This window comes from Amphiura filiformis, chromosome 4 (assembly GCF_039555335.1).
Source record: "Amphiura filiformis chromosome 4, Afil_fr2py, whole genome shotgun sequence".
In the NCBI taxonomy this organism is placed as follows: domain Eukaryota; kingdom Metazoa; phylum Echinodermata; class Ophiuroidea; order Amphilepidida; family Amphiuridae; genus Amphiura; species Amphiura filiformis.
Genome location: NC_092631.1, coordinates 17,068,212 through 17,093,487, shown reverse-complemented (window position 1 = coordinate 17,093,487; position 25,276 = coordinate 17,068,212). Strand labels below are relative to the sequence as shown.

The window sequence follows — 25,276 nt, the reverse complement described above, 5'->3', positions numbered from 1 at the left end:
TCTTCATGATCTTTGCTTTTCAATGGAAAATTGCCCTGGATGACAACAATGAAAATATCGACTATTTCTGCTGGTTGCGCACGAGATAAAAGCACCGAGTTTGACATTTTCAGAGCATGAAGGGAAAAGGGTAAAATAAAAACGGAAATTCTGACAAAACTATAATATATAGACCCCACACGATGTGCTTTACAGAGGTGGGAAATATCTTTCTTTAGCAAACTATATTAGTTTGAGACGCTAAAAATCAATTCCGTAAAAAAGCTCGCAGGCGAACTCAAGGCCTATAAAAATCAAAATATCACACTAAAAGATACAATTTGATGCTTAATTTTAACACCAGGATTTTAAAAAAAATGTATATCCAAGCACCAAGTTTTTAACTGACATTACTGAAGAAAAAAAAAATATTGCTTTATATTTGACCGAGAAAATTAATATCATAGCAAAAAGGTGTATCTCTGAATTGTGCTGATTTTAACATGTATCGATCGACTTTTAGCGCGACTAAGCATTTCTAAAGAATCGGTTGTCCAGGTAGGTGACTGTTAACCTGTATTGAAGGTATGACGATTAGCATTTCAGGGACTTCGTGGGGTTCATTCTAAATTTTGGACTTGGGTGGTTGTTTGAATCATATACAAAGACAACAATGTTAGAATGAGATCACCACTAGCAAGATAATACAAACTAAAGCACACAGGTATGTATAATGTTGATAAGCATTCTGCCATGTTATATAAACCACACATACACACTTTCCTTTATTAAACCCTTTTTTTTTTTCAAAAGTCACTATCTAGCAATGAATGTGTTACAAGTGGACTTTTATACATACTGGATTTCAATCAATGTGTTACAAGACTCAAATCATGGAATTGGGTGATTCTTTCATACATGCTATTTTTCACATGTTCAATAGACACAGAGGATGAATTTGAGTTGTTCTTTTATACATATGACAGGCCTATGTATAGCAACAATTTCCCATGCTTAACTCAATTTGGCCAAATTATGGACTTGGGTGGCTTTTGTATTCATATATTCATATATATATATATAACGATTCGTGATACCAAATTGTGGCACATTTGATGTCGTTTAAGAGACAGATAATTTTATTTCAATTTTACATAGGCCAAAATATGTTTTTACTTGAGCAAGAATAAAAAAAAAAAAAACGTTGAAAATTCTATGTAAAAATTACATTAGACCCCACCAAAGATTACTGTTTCCTTTTTATGGTAATCTAATCTTTTATTTCCTGAAAAAGATTGGGGTCTAATGTGGATTTTTAAATAATTGATAAAACATCGAACGTGTATACAAGAAAAATGGTAGACTGACTGGCCATACCTCGCAACCGACGCGATGTACTGCAGAGCACGTGGCCGAAATCAAAATCGATGTATGTGTATCATAGTACCCGCGTATTAATTGTCTGTATGCGCTTAAGAATTCAACAATATAAATAATGGTAGCTCTATTATAATACACATTAATGTTTTAGGCAAATAAAATTACAAAATATAGTACATTTTCTGCCTTTGCTTGTCACATGGTAGGCCTATGTTGAAGTTGCGATTATATCCGAGTGGTCTAAGGCGCTAGGCTCATAGAGTATCCAAAGCGGTGCGCCGTGAGTTCGAACGCCGCCTCTGTCAAACTTTAAAAAAATTAAATTAAAATTTTACTTTTTTAAAATTTCATATTGGGGAAATGTGACTGGGAGAATTTATGTATGGCGTGGAGTGGTGTGGATTGGATCTAATCAATTATGTCAGATTATTGAAATAACTGTATGTATGTAATCTAAGATGTTATAATGTAAATGCAATCTTGTTAATATAAAAGAACAACAGAATATATACGAATCTAAGAACATATTAAATGAAATAATTATTTCAAGATTTAAAATATTTGTGTGAGCAGTACTCACTTGTTTAATTAAAATCCCATTGATCATCCTTCGGATGTGACATTTTATTTGAGGATAGCTGGATCAACCTCCTCTTTCTTACATCTTCTGATCATATCAAGCTAGTGAATGAGGAGCGCGTGGGTACAAATCATATGTACACACAGTATTGTCATGAACAATAATAATTATTTAAATGATTATAGTCAGATAATTAAAGACATATTCGGACCACATTTATATATATTCAGATATGACTAGAGACGTATCGATCAGATGGCATAGGTAAGCTATTCTCAACAGTCTGTCATCAGGCATCAATTGTGGACTATTCAGTAATATTTTTTCGCTATTGGTTTTTTGATACGTAGTCAATAGCGGCTTGGACGGTTGTGATTTGCATGGCTTCCTCGTCAGGAATCTCAGTATCTGTGGACACAAAAACATAATATGCCTATTATTATATTGACAACTTGAATGTTCATTGCTGTTCATACATTGTGTAAACGTTGCGACCAGTACCTACGTTTAGGCCCATGCCAGGTAAATCAATTGACAGCCAGTCACATTTAAGTGATTTGAATTATTTAAGGTTAGACAAAAATGCGTATACAAAACGTAAAAAGACGTATAATTCTGTTCTCTAAAACCAAGTTTTCTTAGCAATCAAATATCGCAGTGGGAGAAATGTTTGTGCGTTGCATGTAGCTTTGCATTATATTGATACAAATTTTATTCCAAAAATGCGTATACAAAACGTAAAAAGACGTATAATTCTGTTCTCTAAAACCAAGTTTTCTTAGCAATCAAATATCGCAGTGGGAGAAATGTTTGTGCGTTGCATGTAGCTTTGCATTATATTGATACAAATTTTATTCCAAAAAAATCCTTTTCCAATGTTTCAAATAATTTCCTCCACACATCCCAAGATATGTTTAAAACAATTCCATCCTTTATCATGAAATGTATTGATAACGAACCACGATCAAAATAATCACAACAAAAAGGCAATGGGTTGCTAACAGGTTGCAAACCACCAGTAAACCTGTAACCATGGTAACTAAGATATGACGTATTCATTATGACGGCACATATGTGACGTTTTTTAAAATTCAAATCAAGATTCATAACTGGTAACTTGACATTCTCGTGTGTATCTAATAATGTCGTATATTTAATAATGAAAAATAATCCTTTATACTTGTACCCAACAACCATGCATAATAATTTAAAGTTCTAACGATTAAAGTTAGTTTTCTCCATATTTTGGTACATATATGCCAATGCGTATGTGTGTATTATAAAAAAAATACACATTACATCACATAAGGTTTTTGTAATGCGTTCATTTCATTCAGAATTAATAAATTACATTATAAAGGGATCCATAAACATAAATATACAGTAAGAAATATCAGAGGCCTTTCAGATCAGATGCGAATCCAATGTATGTGAGAAAACAATTGAATTTCATTCAGAATTAATAGGTGACATATATCAGGGATCCATGCACAATATACACAAGGTAAATGTATATTTTAAAGGGACACATTTTTGGTATATCGATGGGTGGGTTATCAGCGGAGACCAATGCGCCCAATTGGGCGCATTTTGGAAAAATTGCACTTAAAGCGCCCAATTATGGCAAATTTGGGTGCTTTTTGGGTGCTTTTTCTTGAAAATTGGTATACTGATGGATAGCAAAAACAGCAAAAAGTAGGTATAGAGAAAGTCAGCATCCGAAAGTCTGCGTGGCACACCCCCGTACAAAATTTTTCGAAGAACCCCCCCCGGGATGTAAACAACTTGCGGATATGAACTTTTCAACTTCATTTAAACTGATAAAGTTGTTGAAGCAATTAGTAAGAAGGACAACTTGATCTTCCAATACCACATCTTTCTTTCAATCCACACAATGCCAACCAATTTTGAAGAAAATTCAGTCCATGCACAGACATGATTTTCCCCGGATGAATTTATACTCACGCGGAAGTCATCGACCCAATACCAGAGGTGTGAGTTAGCCGGCGATTTATGCATAGCATAAATGTATAGCAGGCCCTATGCATATCGCGGAGAACAATAGTGGTATCCCGAGTGATAGACATTTTGTCTACACTTCTGCAGACTTACATGGATTATTATTCTCCTTTTACTGCTGAAATGGTGAGGGAAATAAATCAAGTGTTTAAATTCACTGGATAGGCCATTCACTTCTTGATTCAATTCACTCAGCATGTATAGCATTGAGTTGTCGAATTCTGGATTGCGGATAGTCACAACAACCTGTTATATCACACTGACAATCCAAAAATGTTTGAAACGAATCAACAAACTTGTTCATCATCAGGAAAACATATGGGCCATTCTGCATGGGCCATATCTGGCGAGAACTTATATTATTTCACCTCGGATGGTTCCTCGAAATTACCCGACAAACTTCAGTTTTTTTACTATGGAGCGCAATAAATGGCAGGAGAGTTGCATCTCTCTTGTCATTCTTAATGTAAAATCGCTAACCAGAAACATTCTTGACATTAATTGATCACCATAAAACACGCGCAACCCGGAACATCTTGGGTGCTATCTTGGCTTTCCAGAACTCAGTTGTTCATGAAGTACTCATCGTTTCGCTAGTCAAATCATCATAATGATCATGAAGAATATTTCCCTCCATTTTGCTACCCGAATTTGCCAGATCATGATACGATATCGCGTGGACAATGGTGCAATAAACATGATTAATATTATTGCAACGATCATAATGAACATGACATTTGTTGGTCAAATGGACATAATATTAATTATATTAACATCAACATCTGAAACCCAGTGCGTTTAATTGATGCATTTTGGATTGCTTTATTCATGCTTTATTCATGCTTTATTCACGTTTATTTGAAGCCAATCGGACATACATAATACAAACATAAAACATTTTAAATTTCTTTTTATTGATAATTGTATTGTTTTTGTCAGTTAATCAATATAGTTAATGAGCTAATATGACTTTGCAAACTTGTTCAAAGTGTTGGTGATGAGTTCCAAATAATATATGCATAATCAATTAGCTAGCCGTCATAAATTGCACAATCAGCAATTATGCAAATTAGCTCATTACTTATGCAAATTAGAGGGCGGCCGGCGGCTTTACTATACGCTGGCGAAGTTACGTAATTAATCGGATTAATTACCATAGCAATAGGTGAATACAATTTTGAACATATCGCGCTGCACAAGCAGGTTACACTCATCACCAGTGTATGTCTGCAATCAATCAGGTGCAAGTAATCAGCATGATATGGTTCAATGAAGAGGTACCGCGTGAACGTGCAGCGCGGTATATTCAAAAATTGTTTTCACCTATTGCCATGGTAGTTAATCCGATTATTACGTAACTTCGCCAGCGTATAATACATTAGAACATGTTGGAAGCATTTTGAAAGTTATAACTTTTCAAAAAATATGTCTAGGAAGTTGGAATGCTTTCTACGGCCTTGTTAAGAGACAAGAAACATTTTAGGAAGGTTTTGTGTTCATTGGAGGGGGTGTAACTCTCAGAACAACAAATAAAAAAGGGCCTCCTTCTTTTTCCAGGCATTATTGTATACGCTAAAACAGCTCCAAATATGGGTATTTACACCAATTTTGCGATAAAAAATAGAAAATAAAAAGACCCCTCCTCCTCCTTTTTTTTCGAAAACCCGGACGTGAAACATGTTTTATTTTTTACTTGGCCTAATGTTGGCCACACACATTTGTTTGGACGTTCCAGTTATTTCTCTTTCCCAAAGAGTCATTGTTCTGATTAGCCGCAGTCTGTGGCCCTTTGATAATAATTGTGAACTTGGTTGAAGATCATGAAAATATTCTTCATGCGCAAACAAGTTATTTTTATAGATCTGCAAATAATGCAATAATCTGCAATCTGCAGAATTTGATTTAAGTTTCATGTTTCCTGCCCGCATCCAAATTAGAGAACTGCAAAATATTTAATTATTTTATTTATATTTTGGATTTTCTCTCTTAAAATAACTTTTAATGACTCCCATGTGCTACTTTCTGACTTAATGTAGAAAGTTGGATTGGTGTAGATCTAGCCCGGGAGATCTAGCTTTCAACATGAAACTTCTTGAGTTGAGAATTTTTAGAGTAGGCTATTATGTCATTGGTGGTAGCGATATTTCCTAGTTGTGCACGTGCTACACACAAAAACTTACTCGCATTCCAAGTATACTTGTCAATGTAAAATTATGAAACGTGATCTTCATCCATGGCGTTTCTGAGAACGTGGAACGTGGAAATCGAATCTTTCAGACAGAGGGCAGTAATCAATGTGAAAGGCGTACCCACTACTATAAACAGGGGTGCAGGCATGTAAACAATAACTGTCAATCAAATTAATAAGTCCATACAAAGCATTGGTCCGGGGCATTGGTTTTAATCATACATGTAAAATCCCTGGTAAAATACAGGAAAAACCAATGCATCGACTGGAATAAGAACAATGCCCTGAACCATTAATGACCAAGGTATTTCTTCCCTCTAAATTTTACACGGGAAAACAGATGCGTTGATATTTTTACCTTGACTTTTCTACCCCTCGACTTCTTGCTCATACAGGCCAATGTATTGGTTTTTAGATGCATCTGAAGGTTTGTTTTACCATGATTTTTCTGAATTCCAAGGCTTGTGTATATGAATCTATGCCTCTGTTATGTGATGTGTGTTGGTCATGGGGTTGAAATGGGTTGGTTTTGCATTGAACGAGGCATTGAAGCAACATTTCTTAGTGTGTTGGTGAATGACACAACCGATGGTACTTTTTTGTAAGGGTGGTAAGCAATTTGATAGTAAAACAAATGTAACTAATTGTCCATGTAACCATTTATATTGTAAGCAATACTGTACTGTAAATAAGTTTAAGTTTCTAGAAATAACCTCTGATTTTGTATTAGAACAAATATGTAATATGGATAACAACAAATCACCTGGATTTGATCAATTTAATGTAAAATTACTCAAATTGGCTGCACCGTTTATTTCTGATTGCCTGGCCTACATTTGTAACTTGTCTTTAAGCAATTCTGTATTTCCTGATAACTGGAAAAGGCAAAGGTAACACCTATTCACAAGTCAGGTGATAAAAATAATGTTGGAAATTATAGGCCAATTTCAGTCCTACCCATTGTGTCCAAGATTATTGAAAGGGCTGTATATAATCAATTATATGAGTACTTAAATGATGCAAATATTCTCTCAAGTGCACAATCAGGTTTCCGTGCCAATCATTCAACGACTACAACTCTTCTTGATGTCCAAGATTTTGTTTTAAATAATATGGATAATGGATATGCTACAGGTATGATCTTTCTTGATTTAAAAAAAGCGTTTGATGTGGTAAACCATGATATACTTATTGATAAACTGAGCAGATATGGCATAAATGGTAATGAACTATTTTGGTTTAAATCTTACTTTATAAGCAACAGATCTCAGGCTGTTAATGTAAATGCTACTCTTTCAAAATTTGAAGATATCAATATAGGTATTCCGCAGGGATCAATTTTAGGGCCATTGCTCTTTATAATATTTGTAAATTGCTTAGCATCCACTGTGGATTGCAAAATAGTCATGTACGCTGATGACACAACCTTGATTTGTAGAGCTAAGAATGAGGTAGATCTTCAAGCACATTTGCAATCAAACATGTGTAACGTAGCAAAGTGGTTAACAGCTAACAAACTCATTTTAAATGTAGATAAAACTAAATTAATGATCCTTGGTAACAATCATATCATAGATAAATTTAGTAATGTAAATCTTATATACAACAATTGTATTATTGAAAAGGTTGATGATTTCAAATATCTAGGTGTTAAGTTTGATTATAATATGTCATGGTCCTCTCACATTTATTATTTATCTAAAAATGTTTCAAAAAGAATTGGTATCATTAGGCATTGTAGACATTTTCTTCCACATCACACTCTTGTTATGTTATCAAATGCTCTCGTAACCCCTAATTTTGATTATGCTAGTTCAGTGTGGTGTAACTTTTCTCTTGAATATCAAAGAAGGCTTCAGGTTTTACAAAATTGTTTAGCTAGAAGGATTCTATTTGCTGATATTAGGACGCCAGTAATAGACATGTTAAACTCACTAGGGTGGATCAAACTAAGTGACAGATGGAATAACCATATGCTTATTCTTACATTTAAATGTTTAAGAAATCTTAGTCCTTCATATTTATCATCTCAGTTTGAATTTGTTCATAATACTCATTCTCATGTAACCAGAAATCATTCGTCTAATACATTGATTGTTCCAAAATACAACACTAATTCTGGATTACGTACATTTTACGTCAGAGCTGCTCATATTTGGAACAGTCTATCACCAATGATTCGAACTGATATGGAAAATATGTCTTTGAGACAATTCAAAACAAATGTTCTCATTTCATGTTAAAATGTGTATAGTCTATGAATTCATAATTATGATCGCATTTTTTGTATATCTTATATTGTATCACTTTTGTGTACTATTATTATATTATGTTTTGTATTGACTGAGGGCCTGCTTGGAAAGCAGTGCTAGTCACTGAAGTTGTTACCCTCAATAAAGAAAGAATAAACTAAAAAAAGCCCTTAGGCGGTTAGGGTTAATCTGCGAAGATTGGCCTTTGAAAAAATGAGCATTACAAGGGGATGTATGCGTAAAAGTGTCATTCCATAAATGTGTTATTGTTATTCCCCTGGCTATATGAAAGAATGCGTTTGTATAACGGTGGTTTAAATTTTAGGGTTCAGGTGTATATCTTAGTAATATTTTACAAATACTATTATATAGTATATATATTAAATAATATCATATACTTGCTAGCGGTATTGCCAGTTGACCATAACGATAAAGATACAAGGATACAAAAATCCAACACAGATTTTCACGGATTATCAACCGGTCACAGACATTTCATGGAAAATGCCTGCGATACATTAGACATTAAAACGAAACATACACCATAGCTTATGTTTTCAACATTGAAACCTCCAGTGGCGAACTATTGCCTCTAGCTTACCCTCGACAAAGTTTCAACATTAGGAAACCAAACCTCATCCATGAGCTTTTGTTACATTTCTTTAAAAACATCCTTATTGCTATACAATTATTTTATCTATCGTTTAGAACATACATTCAATATACATGAACTTGATAAAATATTGTATCGACCTTATCTGCTGGAGCAATATTGTGACAAAATTGCTCAATTCACTAACCAAAATATACAGTATATCGCAAAGTTATATGAAAATATATCATAAGGTAAACGACATAGCATATACAGTTCGTTACGGTGCGACCTCTTATTCTAGAAAACGGGTAAACATTATGACATAAAAACAATCAGGTAATTCAGATACATGTCATGATTTGGTAATTCAAACTGAAATATAATTGAAATGGCAATCCTTCCTGAGACCAAATTAACATACCAAATGTTCATCTTTTTAATGTTCATTTTTTAAAGTGCACCTTTCAGTGCTGTATTCTACTACGGAACAAATACCGTAGAATTCCGTCTAGAAGCATATATGCCTCTAAACGAGGGTTTTTTTAAACGAAAGATATGAAAGGCCAATGCCCTTCTCAAAAACATTGCAATAGATTGGTCTTACAACTATACATGTTTGTACAGCCGCCTTTATCAGTAATATAGTTGTTCAAACTCCAATTAACGTTTTTCTTGACAGTGTCTGCCTCTTGTCTCTTGTGTCAAAAAAAAAACTCGTTTAGAGACATATATATGCTTGTAGACGGAATTTTACGGTATGTCAAGAGCGTACTAAGACTTGCCTATACTGCTCACTCGACTACTTGAATCTTTGAAAATCACTCCTGTTGGTAAAATATTGTAAGCTCATTCAACAAATCTAGACCACTTGCCACTGTTTACATATCATATACACCTTATATGATGGATGTTATCTAGTCAATGTTGCATTATCAAAACATGTAAATCTCACCATTAGGCCGTATAAAATTAATGTTTTGGTTCTCGTCCAGAGGATTTTCATGAATTGATGAGGGAGGAGGTGTTTTTTTTTTTTTCAATGTAAAATTAGCATTGTCAGTAGTTTTCGGTCTTCTCCAACAGTGCTCGAGGAAACGATGAGGCCCCTTTTTTTTTCAAATGTGAGATTCTGAGTGATAAACTCCCTAGAGTACCACAAAAAGACTTGGAAGTGATGATTGTTCTCTAATAAACTTATTTATATGTATGAAGATTTCATAAATCATTCCAAAGTCTAAAAAATTGAAAAATCTAAAAAAAAAAAAAAAAATCAGACAAATCCTAGAAATTGAGGAGGGAGGGGACGAGAACCAAAATATTAATCGTTTAGTACTACGGATTTCAAGATGGTCACTAATTAGGTGACGTGTTCTTTAACTTCAAAAAATATTTATGTGCATGCCATACTAATTTTGACGTTACCATGGTTACTGCCAAACTGGCGTTAACACGGAGGAGGTTTGGCTACTTCAAAGATTGAAAAGTGCATATACCATGCATGAATATAAAACATTCCTCAATGATAACTTTATAAAATAACAACTTTATTTAAGGTAATGGGCTTTACCGCTGGGCTTATGGGTTATGGATTTTGTTAAGTGTCATTAATTTGGGCGAAATTGATGTGGGATGGGACTTCTTTTGCTATACTTGCAATTACTTGTGTTTTTCTCGTTTCTTGCTTTCTTTTTATTGACAACATAAGTCATTTCTCTTTTTGGAATAAAAGGTAGCCCTGAAAAGGGCTGTTTAGTTTGTCTTTGGTTCTTTTGAAGTGAGTTTACTGTGCTGCTCTGCCCTGTACCTGGTTGCCTCCGTGACGAATACAGGTTTCAGCCCTAGTTCTCATTGCATTATTTGCGTTGTGTACCATCCTTAAGGCCTTGTGCGCCGGATACTTGCGAATGCAGCAGTAATACGGGGTTGTGAAGATGTTTGAAGCTAGCTGGTGATCCTCGCCTATAGTGAATGCTTTCCCAAGACTAATGCTATTATCTATCCATGTCATTAACCGTGTGTTTCGTTTAAATCTTTGATGTAGGCAAACCTCATCCGTGGACAGAGTGAAAAACGGATACATCTCTTAAAGAGGGCATATCTTCAAAAATTGTGAGCCGATTGAAAGAATTGTTTTGGTTTATTAAAGCTAACGATCTAGGGTTTCTTTACATACCAAAATATATTTGATCAACGTTTCAGAAATAGAAGAAAAAGAGGGCGCAATTTGGGGCCTCTTTTTTGGGGGACACCCTGTATATATCAAAAATTATGCAGTGTGTAAAATGCATCAAAACTTTCCCGCTGGATAGGCTGCTCCTAAAAGTAACCTGTCCTATCCGAAAGTTACCTGTCCATACATGTTATTTCTATGTCCGTAAATAAATTCATCAGGTTTGCAGAAATTCAGAATACAAAGTTCGTTTTTCAAAACCAATTAAATACTGTTTTTCACTCACCTGACAGTTTAGAGTGTCTTGGGCGACACTCTTTTTCAGAGTGAGCTATGTCTACACACAATTTCGGCCTGCAGAGGGCGCACTACTCGAGGAGATGATTGGGTTATAGATGTGACTTAGAAAATGGGCCCCCTCGTCTCTGTTCATGACTTGCGGGGATTTCTTCCTTATCCAGATGGATTCCATAGTTCTTCTTGATCTCGCGTCACCTTCCTTGCTAAGAATTTTGGACCCTTGCCAATCGATGACGTGATTTTGTGGTACAGAGTGACGGGTTTGGCCACCCTAACACAAAACAATTTGTAGAGATTTCGGGTCAAGTGACCTAAAGTGTACCATCTACCAATTCCAGGACGGTTGCGTATGAAAATGATAACATCAACATTTCCGACTAGAGTTGAAGTCTAAAATGTCGGTATTAAATTTTGTAAATGTATAAAAAACTTGAATTGAACTGAACTGAGAACGTCAATTGTCAACTAAACTCAGTCACTCATTTACATGTAAGATACAGTTGAACTTTGTTAATCATCGTCAAATACATTTAATTAATTTATGTGAAATCGTTTTGTGTACCTTGTATTTTATATTGAATTACACAAAAAAGTCGCTCATTGAAGAGACATTTGAATTTATGTTAATTATTATCAAATACAGTTAATTTATTTTGAAATTGTTATATTTGTGTATGTTAAATATTTGATATTGAATTACCCACCATTGATTGAAGATTTGATGATGTGTTGATCACAATACTTTGACTTAAGGGGGTACTGCACCCTTAGTATTTTTTTGCGTGTTTTTTGCATTTTTGTGAAGAAATGAGAAAAAAATTGGTCAACGTGGTATGCAAAATGAAGGGGCAAATCTTCTCGTTCTATTGGTGGCATCAGTATCAATGTAGCTTACGTGCTTTTAAAGGTAGAAGCCCGGAAGAGGTGCATAGGCCTACTTTCACGAAATCGAGTTTATTGAGAATTTCAGAATTGCTACCGTAAATCCAATCACACACACACATGTTAAGCGTTTATGACAGACGCTAAAAGTATCAAAATGATTGTTTTGGGGGAAATTAATTAATTATGCATAGCTTTGAAAACACATGGTTGGTATCACTTTCAGGGTCTAAAGAAAATAACCCGTATTTTCCCCCTTTAAGTTGACAATGATGTGCAAAATGTGTGTTCGCGAGTCATTACATCTGTTTCAGGTTATATAAGCTAGAATCTAAATGATAAGATAATGCTTGTTTTTTTTAGTTCTACCTGATTTTTAGGGTCGTCAGTGAGTAAAATACGAATAACATGTATGGTGTGAAACGCTATGTGTTTGGGACAAAAATGTCAACTAAAGTGGGAACGTTGACAGTGTACGTTGGATCATAATTAATATTCCACGCTATATACTTACATCAGAAGGTGTGAAACCAGACAATTTCATTAAAATCTCCTGCCATTGCACACATTGCCATCTTAATTTACGGCTAGTGTTAGGCGAAACTTGATACCGCCGTATTGGTATCGGTACTCGGATGGTCAATACCATTTGGTAATCGACCATTCTCCGTAGTACGATACTTTTGATAGAATATAGAAAAAATAAAATGTAGGGGCCTATCATTTTATGGAGCGTATTGAAAACAAAAAATTCGAAAATTGAGAACAAACATAAACAAATATTCTAATCTTTCATTATCTATTAGCGACTTCAGGTAGCGAATAAATTGTGTGGTAGTCCTAGAATTTTTTGTTACGATCTCACGAAGAGTAAGTTAAATTCGTGTTCGTTAATGTGGTAGGCCTACAGCCACACGTAGGCCTACATGCCCATCCGCTCCCCCTCCGGGCCCCAACAAACATATGTGACCGTCCACGGCGAATGAGCCGTAAATTCCTCCCCCGGTCAATTTTGTTTTATTTCGTGTTTAAAAAATAAACATCATAAACTTAAAAATGGTATACCATTTGACTTCAAACGATATCCAGAAGCGGGGTTATGGTTTGTTAAACTTTGCTCCTTCAACACAATTATAGCTTTTTACGTTTTTACATGTGTCTCTTTTTCCACATTGTTGGCAATAAATATCAAACAGTCATAATTGGCGGTCATTTCAAATCATCCCCAAGTCAACGAGGTTTAAGAAAGTTCTCTCATTGTTAATAATTGTTGGTTATGCATACCTGTACAAAATACAATGCCTGGTAACCCACCACTTGAACAGGATTTAGCAATATAAGCAAACAAAGACCAGAGCTATTAAAAGTTCTATAGCCATCTAAGGTAGAAGCTTATTATCCACTTCAACAATAGGATTATTGATTAGTTTTTGACTATCGAAATGAGACGGATGTCGGGCCAGCTTAAGTTACCGATGAATATGAACTTCGTACACATTTTACACCGTAACTCAGAATACAATTTAGGGAATTTACGGCTCATTTGTGCTGCCGGGTCACATATCCTGCTCGGGGGGTCCTATAATATAATAGGCCTGCGATCAGGGCCGTCGCTAGACCATTTTCTCAGGGGGGGTATCGAGAAATCAATTTTGCTGGTATCGGCCTGTAGCCTGATTTACCTTTTGCTGGCACCTGTGCAACATGATTGCTACCCTGGTGCTGATACCCCTTACCCCCCCCAACTGTAACCTACGTTTTTCCAAGCTCTCCCCCGAATTCCTTTACCGGAAAACTAAGTGAACCAAATTTGGATAAATTGCGCGTGTAGCGCGCGAAAATTTGCTAAAATTCAAAGGGGGGTGTACCGGAGTCACCGGGCCGGGGTTCAAAATTTCCAAATTGTCCTACTGAACTGCTACTAATTACGAAGCGCGTGAAAAAAATGCAATTTCAATGCTAAAATGAACACAATGAGGACAATTGTCATGTCCTAAAATCGTGCTAAAGGAAGATGCATAGGCCTTTACAACTTTTGATTCATTTAGTCCCGGTGTTTTGATCCAGCTCGAGAGCTTTATGCTTATTCCAAGTGTCAGAGAAGCTGCCCTACTAGTAGCACTCATATTTATGATTTACATAATAGAAAGGATGGAATTATAACTGTCATTTTTAAGACTTCGTGATCGTGTTCAAGTTTGAGATTTAAAAAAAGGGAATTTCCAATGGGGCGTCTCGCAGATCTACTCACAGAATGGATTTGCCAAAATAAATGCGCGCGAAACGCGCGGCAATTTTGGCATTTTAATACAGAATGTTCCAAAATGGGCCTAATTTTGGGTTTAAAACAAACCAAAAGGGAGAGGCAAATCGTTAATTTTGTCTCAACATTTCTGTGGACTGAGTCCCCTACCCTCCTCTCTTCCTCCCTCTCTCCTCTCTTTCTTCCCCTTCTCTCTCCCTTTCCTTCTTCTTTTCCTTTTTAAGGGATCGCCAGGGGGTGTCGCAACCCCCTACACCCCCCCTCATGGGCACGGCCCTGCCTGCGATTATTACGTACTGAAATTATATGTTACGTTCTTATGTGCTGTACCTTGTATTAGTAAGGTTTTTAACAATAAAAAAAATCTTGAATCTTTAGGCATTGCTTGAAGGCGGGTCCGCCATACCGATTTATGCATGCTTTTTAGTAATGTGCGGGGAGTCTCGAGTTTTGCAAACTGAGTTCGGGCCCTTTTTTATGTTTAAAGCAATTGATTTAAATAGTGTAAAAATGATGCACCAAATGGCTTCAATTGGACATTCATTTTGCAAATTTTTCAAACTTCTCAGGGGGAACATCCCCCTCAGACACCCCCTTGCGTAGCCTAAACATATGACCAGTTTCGCTCTTCTTTCGACATTTGCAAATTTAGTCCTATGTCAACACAATTTATATACCTGCAAGGAAAACTTGTCCACGGAAGGTTTCATGGACCGTCATTTCACCAATTTGCGGCTTTTTCAAACTAAAATTTTAACACACTAATAGTTCCAAAATGGGCCACCAAATCACTTCAATTTGGTCTTTGTTTTGCAAAATTTTCCCAACTTCTCAGGGGGTACATGATCCCATGATGATCCCCTCTCTGCATAATCGGTAAACAAGTGGCCATTTTCGCTTCTGCTTTCGCCGATTTATGTTTAAAACAATTTATAGGCCTACAATAAAAGGGAAAACTTGTCCACGAAAGGCTGGACCGCATTTTTTTCAAACTAAAATTTTACACACTAATAGTGCCAAATAGTCCACCAAATCGCTTCAATTAGATTTTTATTTTGCACAAGTTTCTTACTTCTAAGGGGGGGGGGGCATCCTCCCTCAGACACACCCTTCCGCGGTCATTTGTTTTTCATTTTATTTAATTTTTTATAAAATGTCATCCCCCCCCCCGACTGCTCTAGATCGACAATCGATACCAAAAGCTGGTATCGCCCATCCCTACAGAGGTTGGCATACACAGGCGTATTATAGGACTGGGAGCGAGTCTAATAATGTATGTGCCTATCGACGAGTGTCAGGAACGGCACAAACCGGTTGTGAAGAAGACGACTACGTGGATTGCAAAAAAAAATAAGCGTCCTTATCAATCAGTCAATTTGTTTTCAATCAAGTAGTAGTTTATCATTTGTTGTAAAATACGACTAAGGGTTAAAAGAGCTGATTGATTCCTTACAACTTTCCTATTTACCTATTATATTGTTGCATATGACTTGAAAGTAAGTATAGGAGTAATCACCTCTTACACAATTTGACTTTTGATCATTTGTTTAAATTGTTTGATTTTATGATTGGATCTACTCCTCTATTCGTCAAACGGCAAGCGTTTCTAGAATACTGCTAAAACAAGAAAACTTTTAATGCTAATTTATTGCACATTCTAGGGAAGCGTGGTTACCTTATTTAAATAGCCGAGTGAGAGGGTTTTCAATGAAATATATTTTGTGTCAAAATTGAAGCATCCTATGTATAAAAGAATATATGAATATTTACTGCACATCATATATATATATATATATGAATACATGAATACAAAAGCCACCCAAGTCCATAGGAAGTGATTTTGAGAGAAAAACCGGTGTATCCTTTTAATTCCTTCAGTTAGATTAATATTGGTCACTACGGTAAGTTTTACGTGCAAATGAGTGGGTTAACAGTTAGCAACCTGGACAACAGATTCTTTTGTTTAGCAAGGCTCACTCAGTCATTTAATGTGGCAATACAAACGATCGAATTTGGTGTTGAAACGAGCTAAATTTTGAGTTACACCTTTTCAATGTAAAATTATTTTCTCGGCCAAATGAAATGCAATCATTTTTATTTTTTCAGTAAATGTCAGGTCAAATTGTAGTGCTTGATACTTATTTTTTTTTCAAATCCTAGTGTTAACTTAGGCGTGAAATTCAGTCATTTCGTGTAAGATTTTCGATTTTGATAGGCTTAAACTCTGCCCGCGAGCCTTTTCTTGGATCAACCTTTTAGCTTTTCAAAGTAATATAGTTCGCTAATGAAGGATTTTTCCCAACTTTCTAACGCACATCACCGTGAGCGATATATCATAGTTTTGTCAGAATTTACGTTTTGATTTCACCATTTTTTCACCGGCTGAAATATTTTCAAAATCAACGCGTGAAATATAAGGCTAATAATACTAGCATTGTGGATCGATATCCCTGGGTTTAATAGGAATACCGGCATGATACAGTGTTGCCAGAACTTCAATATAGCAACGAAATTCCCAGGCCTAATAGCGCTCCTATACTGATCATGTTTATAGCACGATGAGGATATTTCATCATCACGTGAGTGATTCGGACCAATGTGTTGAAATTTGCTTCTCCTCAAAACAACTTTGCCCGAAGGCTTACATGCAATTGGGCAATATTTTAAACAAAACTTTCTTTTACAAAACATTATATTACGCTGTATGTTTTATGATCAACAAACTGTTTGGAACACACTTCCAAAGAAATAACCTTCGTAACGCCCCGGCGTAACGCCCCAGACTTTCGTTATTTAAACGCCAGAAATAGATTGTCCTTATAAGAACCATCAGAGATTGTGGCTTATAAGAACCGTTCATTATCATTGTTAACTTAAACAGGTTTTTGTTTTTAAACAAAAACCTGTTCAAGCAATTATTTAAAATTGCTTGCCTAAAAACAGAATAACTTGGATGTTAATACTTGACGTAGTGTTTCAATTATCATGAAGGTGACTGGGTATGGTGCACCGAAAGTCATAGGCCCTAATGAAGCAGCCAAAACAATACCAGGTTAAACATGGAAGTTTATAAAAACTTATTAAATAACCTTAAGGAAAAAAACAAACATTTGTGGCAACAATAAGCCTTGCATTGAAAGTCATGGTTAAAGTGTCATGATTACCACACCAAAGTTTCCCTACATACACCCCACTACCCACCTCACACACCTCTGCACCCACCCCACCCTATAGGCCTACATGTACATGATATTACATAATAATATATATTACATAATAATAATATATAGCTATACATTTAGGTATAGCGCTTAATTATGACAAATATGATTAGGCCTATATATAGGCCTACATGTCAAATTAAAACAAACCCGAACACTGATGAATCTCTACAGAAACCCGAACACAAGCCTGAGGGGTGTAATGAAAATGGCAACCCGCGATGGGGGGGTGGGGGGGTGGGTAGGTCATACAAAATTCACATGGAGATGTCAGAGGGACAGAAGATTAAAATCCCATATAATAACACGCTAATTTTTCTAGGTTTGGACCGTGGATTTCCATGAACCTCAAGCGTGCGTCTCTTAATACGGACTAACCTAGGTAAACAAACACACAGACAGACAAAATGGTTTTCATAATCATGGAATCCATATAAATTGAAATTGCAGGCTATCACGGGAGCAAATTTTAAAATTCACCTCATTTTCCAGAAAACCCAATTGGGGATTTGGGCTACCAAATCGCTAGTCGGGCAATCTTCATGATCTTTGCTTTTCAATGGAAAATTGCCCTGGATGACAACAATGAAAATATCGACTATTTCTGCTGGTTGCGCACGAGATAAAAGCACCGAGTTTGACATTTTCAGAGCATGAAGGAAAAAGGGTAAAATAAAAACGGAAATTCTGACAAAACTATAATATATAGACCCACACGATGTGCTTTACAGAGGTGGGAAATATCTTTCTTTAGCAAACTATATTAGTTTGAGACGCTAAAAATCAATTCCGTAAAAAGCTCGCAGGCGAACTCAAGGCCTATAAAAATCAAAAATATCACACTAAAAGATACAATTTGATGCTTAATTTTAACACCAGGATTTTAAAAAAAATGTATTTTAAGTTTTTAACTGACATTACTGAAGAAAAAAAAATATTGCTTTATATTTGACCGAGAAAATTAATATCATAGCAAAAAGGTGTATCTCTGAATTGTGCTGATTTTAACATGTATCGATCGACTTTTAGCGCGCGACTAAGCATTTCTAAAGAATCGGTTGTCCAGGTAGGTGACTGTTAACCTGTATTGAAGGTATGACGATTAGCATTTCAGGGACTTCGTGGGGTTCATTCTAAATTTTGGACTTGGGTGGTTGTTTGAATCATATACAAAGACAACAATGTTAGAATGAGATCACCACTAGCAAGATAATACAAACTAAAGCACACAGGTATGTATAATGTTGATAAGCATTCTGCCATGTTATATAAACCACACATACACACTTTCCTTTATTAAACCCTTTTTTTTCAAAAGTCACTATCTAGCAATGAATGTGTTACAAGTGGACTTTTATACATACTGGATTTCAATCAATGTGTTACAAGACTCAAATCATGGAATTGGGTGATTCTTTCATACATGCTATTTTTCACATGTTCAATAGACACAGAGGATGAATTTGAGTTGTTCTTTTATACATATGACAGGCCTATGTATAGCAACAATTTCCCATGCTTAACTCAATTTGGCCAAATTATGGACTTGGGTGGCTTTTGTATTCATATATTCATATATATATATAACGATTCGTGATACCAAATTGTGGCACATTTGATGTCGTTTAAGAGACAGATAATTTTATTTCAATTTTACATAGGCCAAAATATGTTTTTACTTGAGCAAGAATAAGGATAGAAAAAAACGTTGAAAATTCTATGTAAAAATTACATTAGACCCCACCAAAGATTACTGTTTCCTTTTATGGTAATCTAATCTTTTATTTCCTGAAAAAGATTGGGGTCTAATGTGGATTTTTTAAATAATTGATAAAAACATCGAACGTGTATACAAGAAAAATGGTAGACTGACTGGCCATACCTCGCAACCGACGCGATGTACTGCAGAGCACGTGGCCGAAATCAAAATCGATGTATGTGTATCATAGTACCCGCGTATTAATTGTCTGTATGCGCTTAAGAATTCAACAATATAAATAATGGTAGCTCTATTATAATACACATTAATGTTTTAGGCAAATAAAATTACAAAATATAGTACATTTTCTGCCTTTGCTTGTCACATGGTAGGCCTATGTTGAAGTTGCGATTATATCCGAGTGGTCTAAGGCGCTAGGCTCATAGAGTATCAAAGCGGTGCGCCGTGAGTTCGAACGCCGCCTCTGTCAAACTTTAAAAAAATTAAATTAAAATTTTACTTTTTTAAAATTTCATATTGGGGAAATGTGACTGGGAGAATTTATGTATGGCGTGGAGTGGTGTGGATTGGATCTAATCAATTATGTCAGATTATTGAAATAACTGTATGTATGTAATCTAAGATGTTATAATGTAAATGCAATCTTGTTAATATAAAAGAACAACAGAATATATACGAATCTAAGAACATATTAAATGAAATAATTATTTCAAGATTTAAAATATTTGTGTGAGCAGTACTCACTTGTTTAATTAAAATCCCATTGATCATCCTTCGGATGTGACATTTTATTTGAGGATAGCTGGATCAACCTCCTCTTTCTTACATCTTCTGATCATATCAAGCTAGTGAATGAGGAGCGCGTGGGTACAAATCATATGTACACACAGTATTGTCATGAACAATAATAATTATTTAAATGATTATAGTCAGATAATTAAAGACATATTCGGACCACATTTATATATATTCAGATATGACTAGAGACGTATCGATCAGATGGCATAGGTAAGCTATTCTCAACAGTCTGTCATCAGGCATCAATTGTGGACTATTCAGTAATATTTTTTCGCTATTGGTTTTTTGATACGTAGTCAATAGCGGCTTGGACGGTTGTGATTTGCATGGCTTCCTCGTCAGGAATCTCAGTATCTGTGGACACAAAAACATAATATGCCTATTATTATATTGACAACTTGAATGTTCATTGCTGTTCATACATTGTGTAAACGTTGCGACCAGTACCTACGTTTAGGCCCATGCCAGGTAAATCAATTGACAGCCAGTCACATTTAAGTGATTTGAATTATTTAAGGTTAGACAAAAATGCGTATACAAAACGTAAAAAGACGTATAATTCTGTTCTCTAAAACCAAGTTTTCTTAGCAATCAAATATCGCAGTGGGAGAAATGTTTGTGCGTTGCATGTAGCTTTGCATTATATTGATACAAATTTTATTCCAAAAATGCGTATACAAAACGTAAAAAGACGTATAATTCTGTTCTCTAAAACCAAGTTTTCTTAGCAATCAAATATCGCAGTGGGAGAAATGTTTGTGCGTTGCATGTAGCTTTGCATTATATTGATACAAATTTTATTCCAAAAAAATCCTTTTCCAATGTTTCAAATAATTTCCTCCACACATCCCAAGATATGTTTAAAACAATTCCATCCTTTATCATGAAATGTATTGATAACGAACCACGATCAAAATAATCACAACAAAAGGCAATGGGTTGCTAACAGGTTGCAAACCACCAGTAAACCTGTAACCATGGTAACTAAGATATGACGTATTCATTATGACGGCACATATGTGACGTTTTTTAAAATTCAAATCAAGATTCATAACTGGTAACTTGACATTCTCGTGTGTATCTAATAATGTCGTATATTTAATAATGAAAAATAATCCTTTATACTTGTACCCAACAACCATGCATAATAATTTAAAGTTCTAACGATTAAAGTTAGTTTTCTCCATATTTTGGTACATATATGCCAATGCGTATGTGTGTATTATAAAAAAAATACACATTACATCACATAAGGTTTTTGTAATGCGTTCATTTCATTCAGAATTAATAAATTACATTATAAAGGGATCCATAAACATAAATATACAGTAAGAAATATCAGAGGCCTTTCAGATCAGATGCGAATCCAATGTATGTGAGAAAACAATTGAATTTCATTCAGAATTAATAGGTGACATATATCAGGGATCCATGCACAATATACACAAGGTAAATGTATATTTTAAAGGGACACTACCCGATAAAGAGTGAAATTTCAAAATTGCTAATATCTTGTTGAAAACCACTACACTATGTTCAGCTGGTCATAAAGATTCAGAAAGGGTAGCTTTAAAACAGAATTTGACCACTTAAAGTTCTCCGAAATTAAATATTTTTATTTTTATTCTCATGCCACCATTGATTATAACCATAAGCTGACCAGGATATAAGTTAACATTGTAATAACAACTTACCAAATTCTTCTTCCAATGCCATCACAATTTCTACTGTATCAAGAGAGTCGGCCCCAAGGTCATCGACAAAACTAGCTTTGTTCTGCATAAGAAGAAACAACAAAACCGCGTGTTTTTTTTTGTGTGTATGTTTTTATACATGTGTTTGTTCCTATGTCGTTGATTTCTATTCCGACAAGTCAATAAAAATAATTTCGTTAAATGATTGCGATATTCCATACTGCGTGGACCGTACGTTTATACGGCGTTCAAAAAGTACGTACATAATTAATAGTCTCGGTTCCAAGTTGAATTTTACTCCTTCGTCAAAATGAGACTTTTGCGTGGTGCATAGCCGTCGTGACGCCGTACAAAATACACCGTGCATATGAACCGCACGTATGAATGAAAAATTCCAAATGCAATAATAATATTATCTATATAATTTTTCCTACCTTAATGTCTGCTTCGTCTACACCCAACTGCTCAATTATAATTTTCTTAACCCTTTCTTCAATATTACTTCTTCTCATTGGCTGTAACAATTCTTTCAATATAAGAAATTCCAGACGCCTCTCTTTTTCCTGTAAATAAAAAAAGTTAGTACATCGGAGTGAACGTCCAAGAATCCTTTGGGGGAATCCTTTGCTGGTCTTGGTGTTTCTGGACATCCTTAATTCGCATGCAGTAGCGTATCAGATCAGACTAGGGGAAGAGTGCAACATATATACGTCTTTTACAGGACTGACCAGCTCCAAGCTACCGGGGAGAAATCGACCAGAATGCCATGTGAATAATCTTTTACCCTGTATAAAACACTTGGACTTGAGGCTTAAACAGTGTCAAATTATAATCACAAACATCGACCTTGGCTTTGAGCTAAAGTTGAAAACTTTGATGAACATGATAAAACCACAGATATTGGAACACATGATAAAACATGCTAAACTGTTGTCCATTATTAACAATGGCTCAAAATCTGTGCATGAATATTGAAACTTTTGATGACTGTAAAGATATTGGAGGAGGAAAACATTAACATACTGCTGAATAATACTGGCCATTGGATCATTACCATTGAAGCCTTTTAAAAGTACCGATGTCAACAATGGACATGTTATTTGTCAATAGAATGCGGTGAAATTCAAAGTGCCTGTTAAGGGCCCTATTCTTAGTCTGTTTAGTTTGCTATAGAATTGTTTGACATTGAAATGATTCAGAAGAAGAAATTTCTATTAAGTAGCAACTCGTGCAGTACTGGTTTTGCAATAGCCTATTAATACCCGGCCGTTTCACTAGTAAACTTTATTAGCCGTTTTATCACAACGAGTCTCGCGGGCCACACTGTTCAAACCCCTGCTATATGATCAACTGTATCAAAGGCTTTGCTTTGTCTAGGCCTATATACGCACTTGCAGTTCATAACTGATAGAATTGCTACTTGTACTGTACATGCAGCTGTTAGCTATGAGTAGTAAGACCAATACCATGAACACAACTTGTCAGCGAAGAATATGATTTTGCAGAATATATTGCCAATACGGTCATGATGCAGTCATGTCTACAGTAGAATTCATCTCGACCTTTGCAGGACTTAACCCCATTAAAAGCTATTAAACCAAGATAACACTCATTGAAACAGCTCAACTGATTAAATCGGATCTTCTCTGGCTGTGCACATGTGACTGTTTTCATGTGCGATATCGCAATAAAGTTTGTATTATAGCTTCAGTTGGGTAACTGATTATAAAGGAAACGAAAGGAAACAATGGTATGTGTACTTTTGTTCACGAAATGAGACAATGGCGTGCTTTTTGTAAACCAGCATTCTTGAAAATGAGCAACATAATGATTGTTGACTTTTTTAACACGGTTTGGAAATAATTTCTTCATATTTTTGGTGTTATCTGTCGTTTACATATCCTTCCTAAAACACAAAAGTACAACCCTCTCCAAACACCTAAATTAGCTAAAAATTTAGGACATGTTACAAAACTATATTGTCTAGAATTTTAGAAGAGTACTTTTAATATTGGCCGGTTATTTTTCACACAGTGACGTTAACTAGGCAATGTACTATTACCTATAACATTAACTAAAACACCAAAGTACGAATATTTCCAAACATCTAAATTAGCTAAAAATTTAGGACATGTTACAAAACTATATTTTCTAGAACTTTAGAAGAGTACTTTTAATATTGGCCGGTTATTTTTCACACAGCGACGTTAACTAGTCATATCCCCATACTTTTAACGTAGGGCTATTTGTAGAGGTCACGCGTCAATGGGAAAGAGCACTGTGTATTGTGTATAGGAAAACGGACAGTAACTGCAGTATGTTGTGTTTTCTGCTGCTAGTACTAGACTAAGTACCATGAGTAATACGAGCTTATCAAGTGTAATAGAGTTGCTGATCACAGGAATATGCACTCAACTGGACAATTGCGTATATATATGATTCTATGGTAAATATTCAAAGTAGATATCCCAATACTGAAGTTTTTTACAAGTTTTGAAAGTTCTAGTTTTTGAATAAGTCAATATAAGGTATATACTGGCCATAATAGTATTTCAAATACTTAATTATTTTTGTCTACAAGTTGCATAATTGCCATATAAGTGGAATGATTGACTCTAAATCTAACATTGTAAATGTATTGATAACTTTAATTAATAATACTTTTATTAAAGCAAAAAACGTACCTCATCCCTGGCTTTCGGTTGCCATGGGTATGCTGCAACAACCGTAGCACAAACTATCATGAATATCAACACCAATGCCGCCTTCTTCATGATGATAGCTATATGTATGGTTCTGCTGCTAGTAATCTGTAAAAGGTGTAATCAAATTGCGGGGTTGCAAAATAATAACCCAATTCTGCCCTTTTACCAGCCAGCATGACCAGTGAAGTGACCGTATCATAATCACGTCGATGTAAAGGACGAACAATTATACCATACCCTTGTTTGTCAACCGAATACCTCACCATGGAAGTGTTTGAAATCCTTGAACTGAAGCAATGAAGTGTGTTTTCAGTTAAGAGTGCTAGCTTTTTTCACGAACACTGACAACACTAGCAATGTTATGACTTATTGTTGGTTATTTAATTTGACAAAATCAGCATACAAAAGTCAATATTATCAGATTAAATAATTTGAACGGTATTAAGGGAGCCGATAGCGACGTTTGCACGTTATTTGGAACTCTGTTTGCGGGGTGGCAAGTAATAACCTAATTGGGCTATTCCATTTAA

At 35.3% G+C, this 25,276-nt stretch overlaps 2 protein-coding genes across 2 annotated transcripts in view; one reads left to right on the top strand and one right to left on the bottom strand.

Annotated features, from left to right (window-relative positions):
- Positions 1–25,276, top strand: part of LOC140150621 (G-protein coupled receptor 54-like) — a 114,635-nt gene that overhangs the window by 79,795 nt on the left and 9,564 nt on the right. The gene's annotated exons all lie outside the window — the stretch shown is intronic.
- On the bottom strand, positions 20,283–25,204 carry LOC140150622 (acyl carrier protein). Its single transcript, XM_072172676.1, has 4 exons — positions 24,726–25,204; positions 22,476–22,604; positions 22,042–22,123; positions 20,283–20,701 (listed from the first exon to the last, which is right to left on the bottom strand). The coding sequence occupies exons 1-4, from the start codon at positions 24,813–24,815 to the stop codon at positions 20,622–20,624; spliced, it is 381 nt and encodes a 126-aa protein (XP_072028777.1). The 5' UTR covers positions 24,816–25,204; the 3' UTR covers positions 20,283–20,621.

What these genes read in the sequence shown, in the direction of transcription:
- LOC140150622 (XM_072172676.1), bottom strand. Translation starts at nt 24,815, where the DNA reads ATGAAGAAGGCGGCATTGGTGTTGATATTCATGATAGTTTGTGCTACG. An exon ending in AACCGAAAGCCAGGGATGAG is followed by an intron (nt 22,605 to 24,725) that starts GTACGTTTTTTG and finishes TTTTATTTACAG; the next exon opens with GAAAAAGAGAGGCGTCTGGA. An exon ending in TAGACGAAGCAGACATTAAG is followed by an intron (nt 22,124 to 22,475) that starts GTAGGAAAAATT and finishes CTTCTTATGCAG; the next exon opens with AACAAAGCTAGTTTTGTCGA.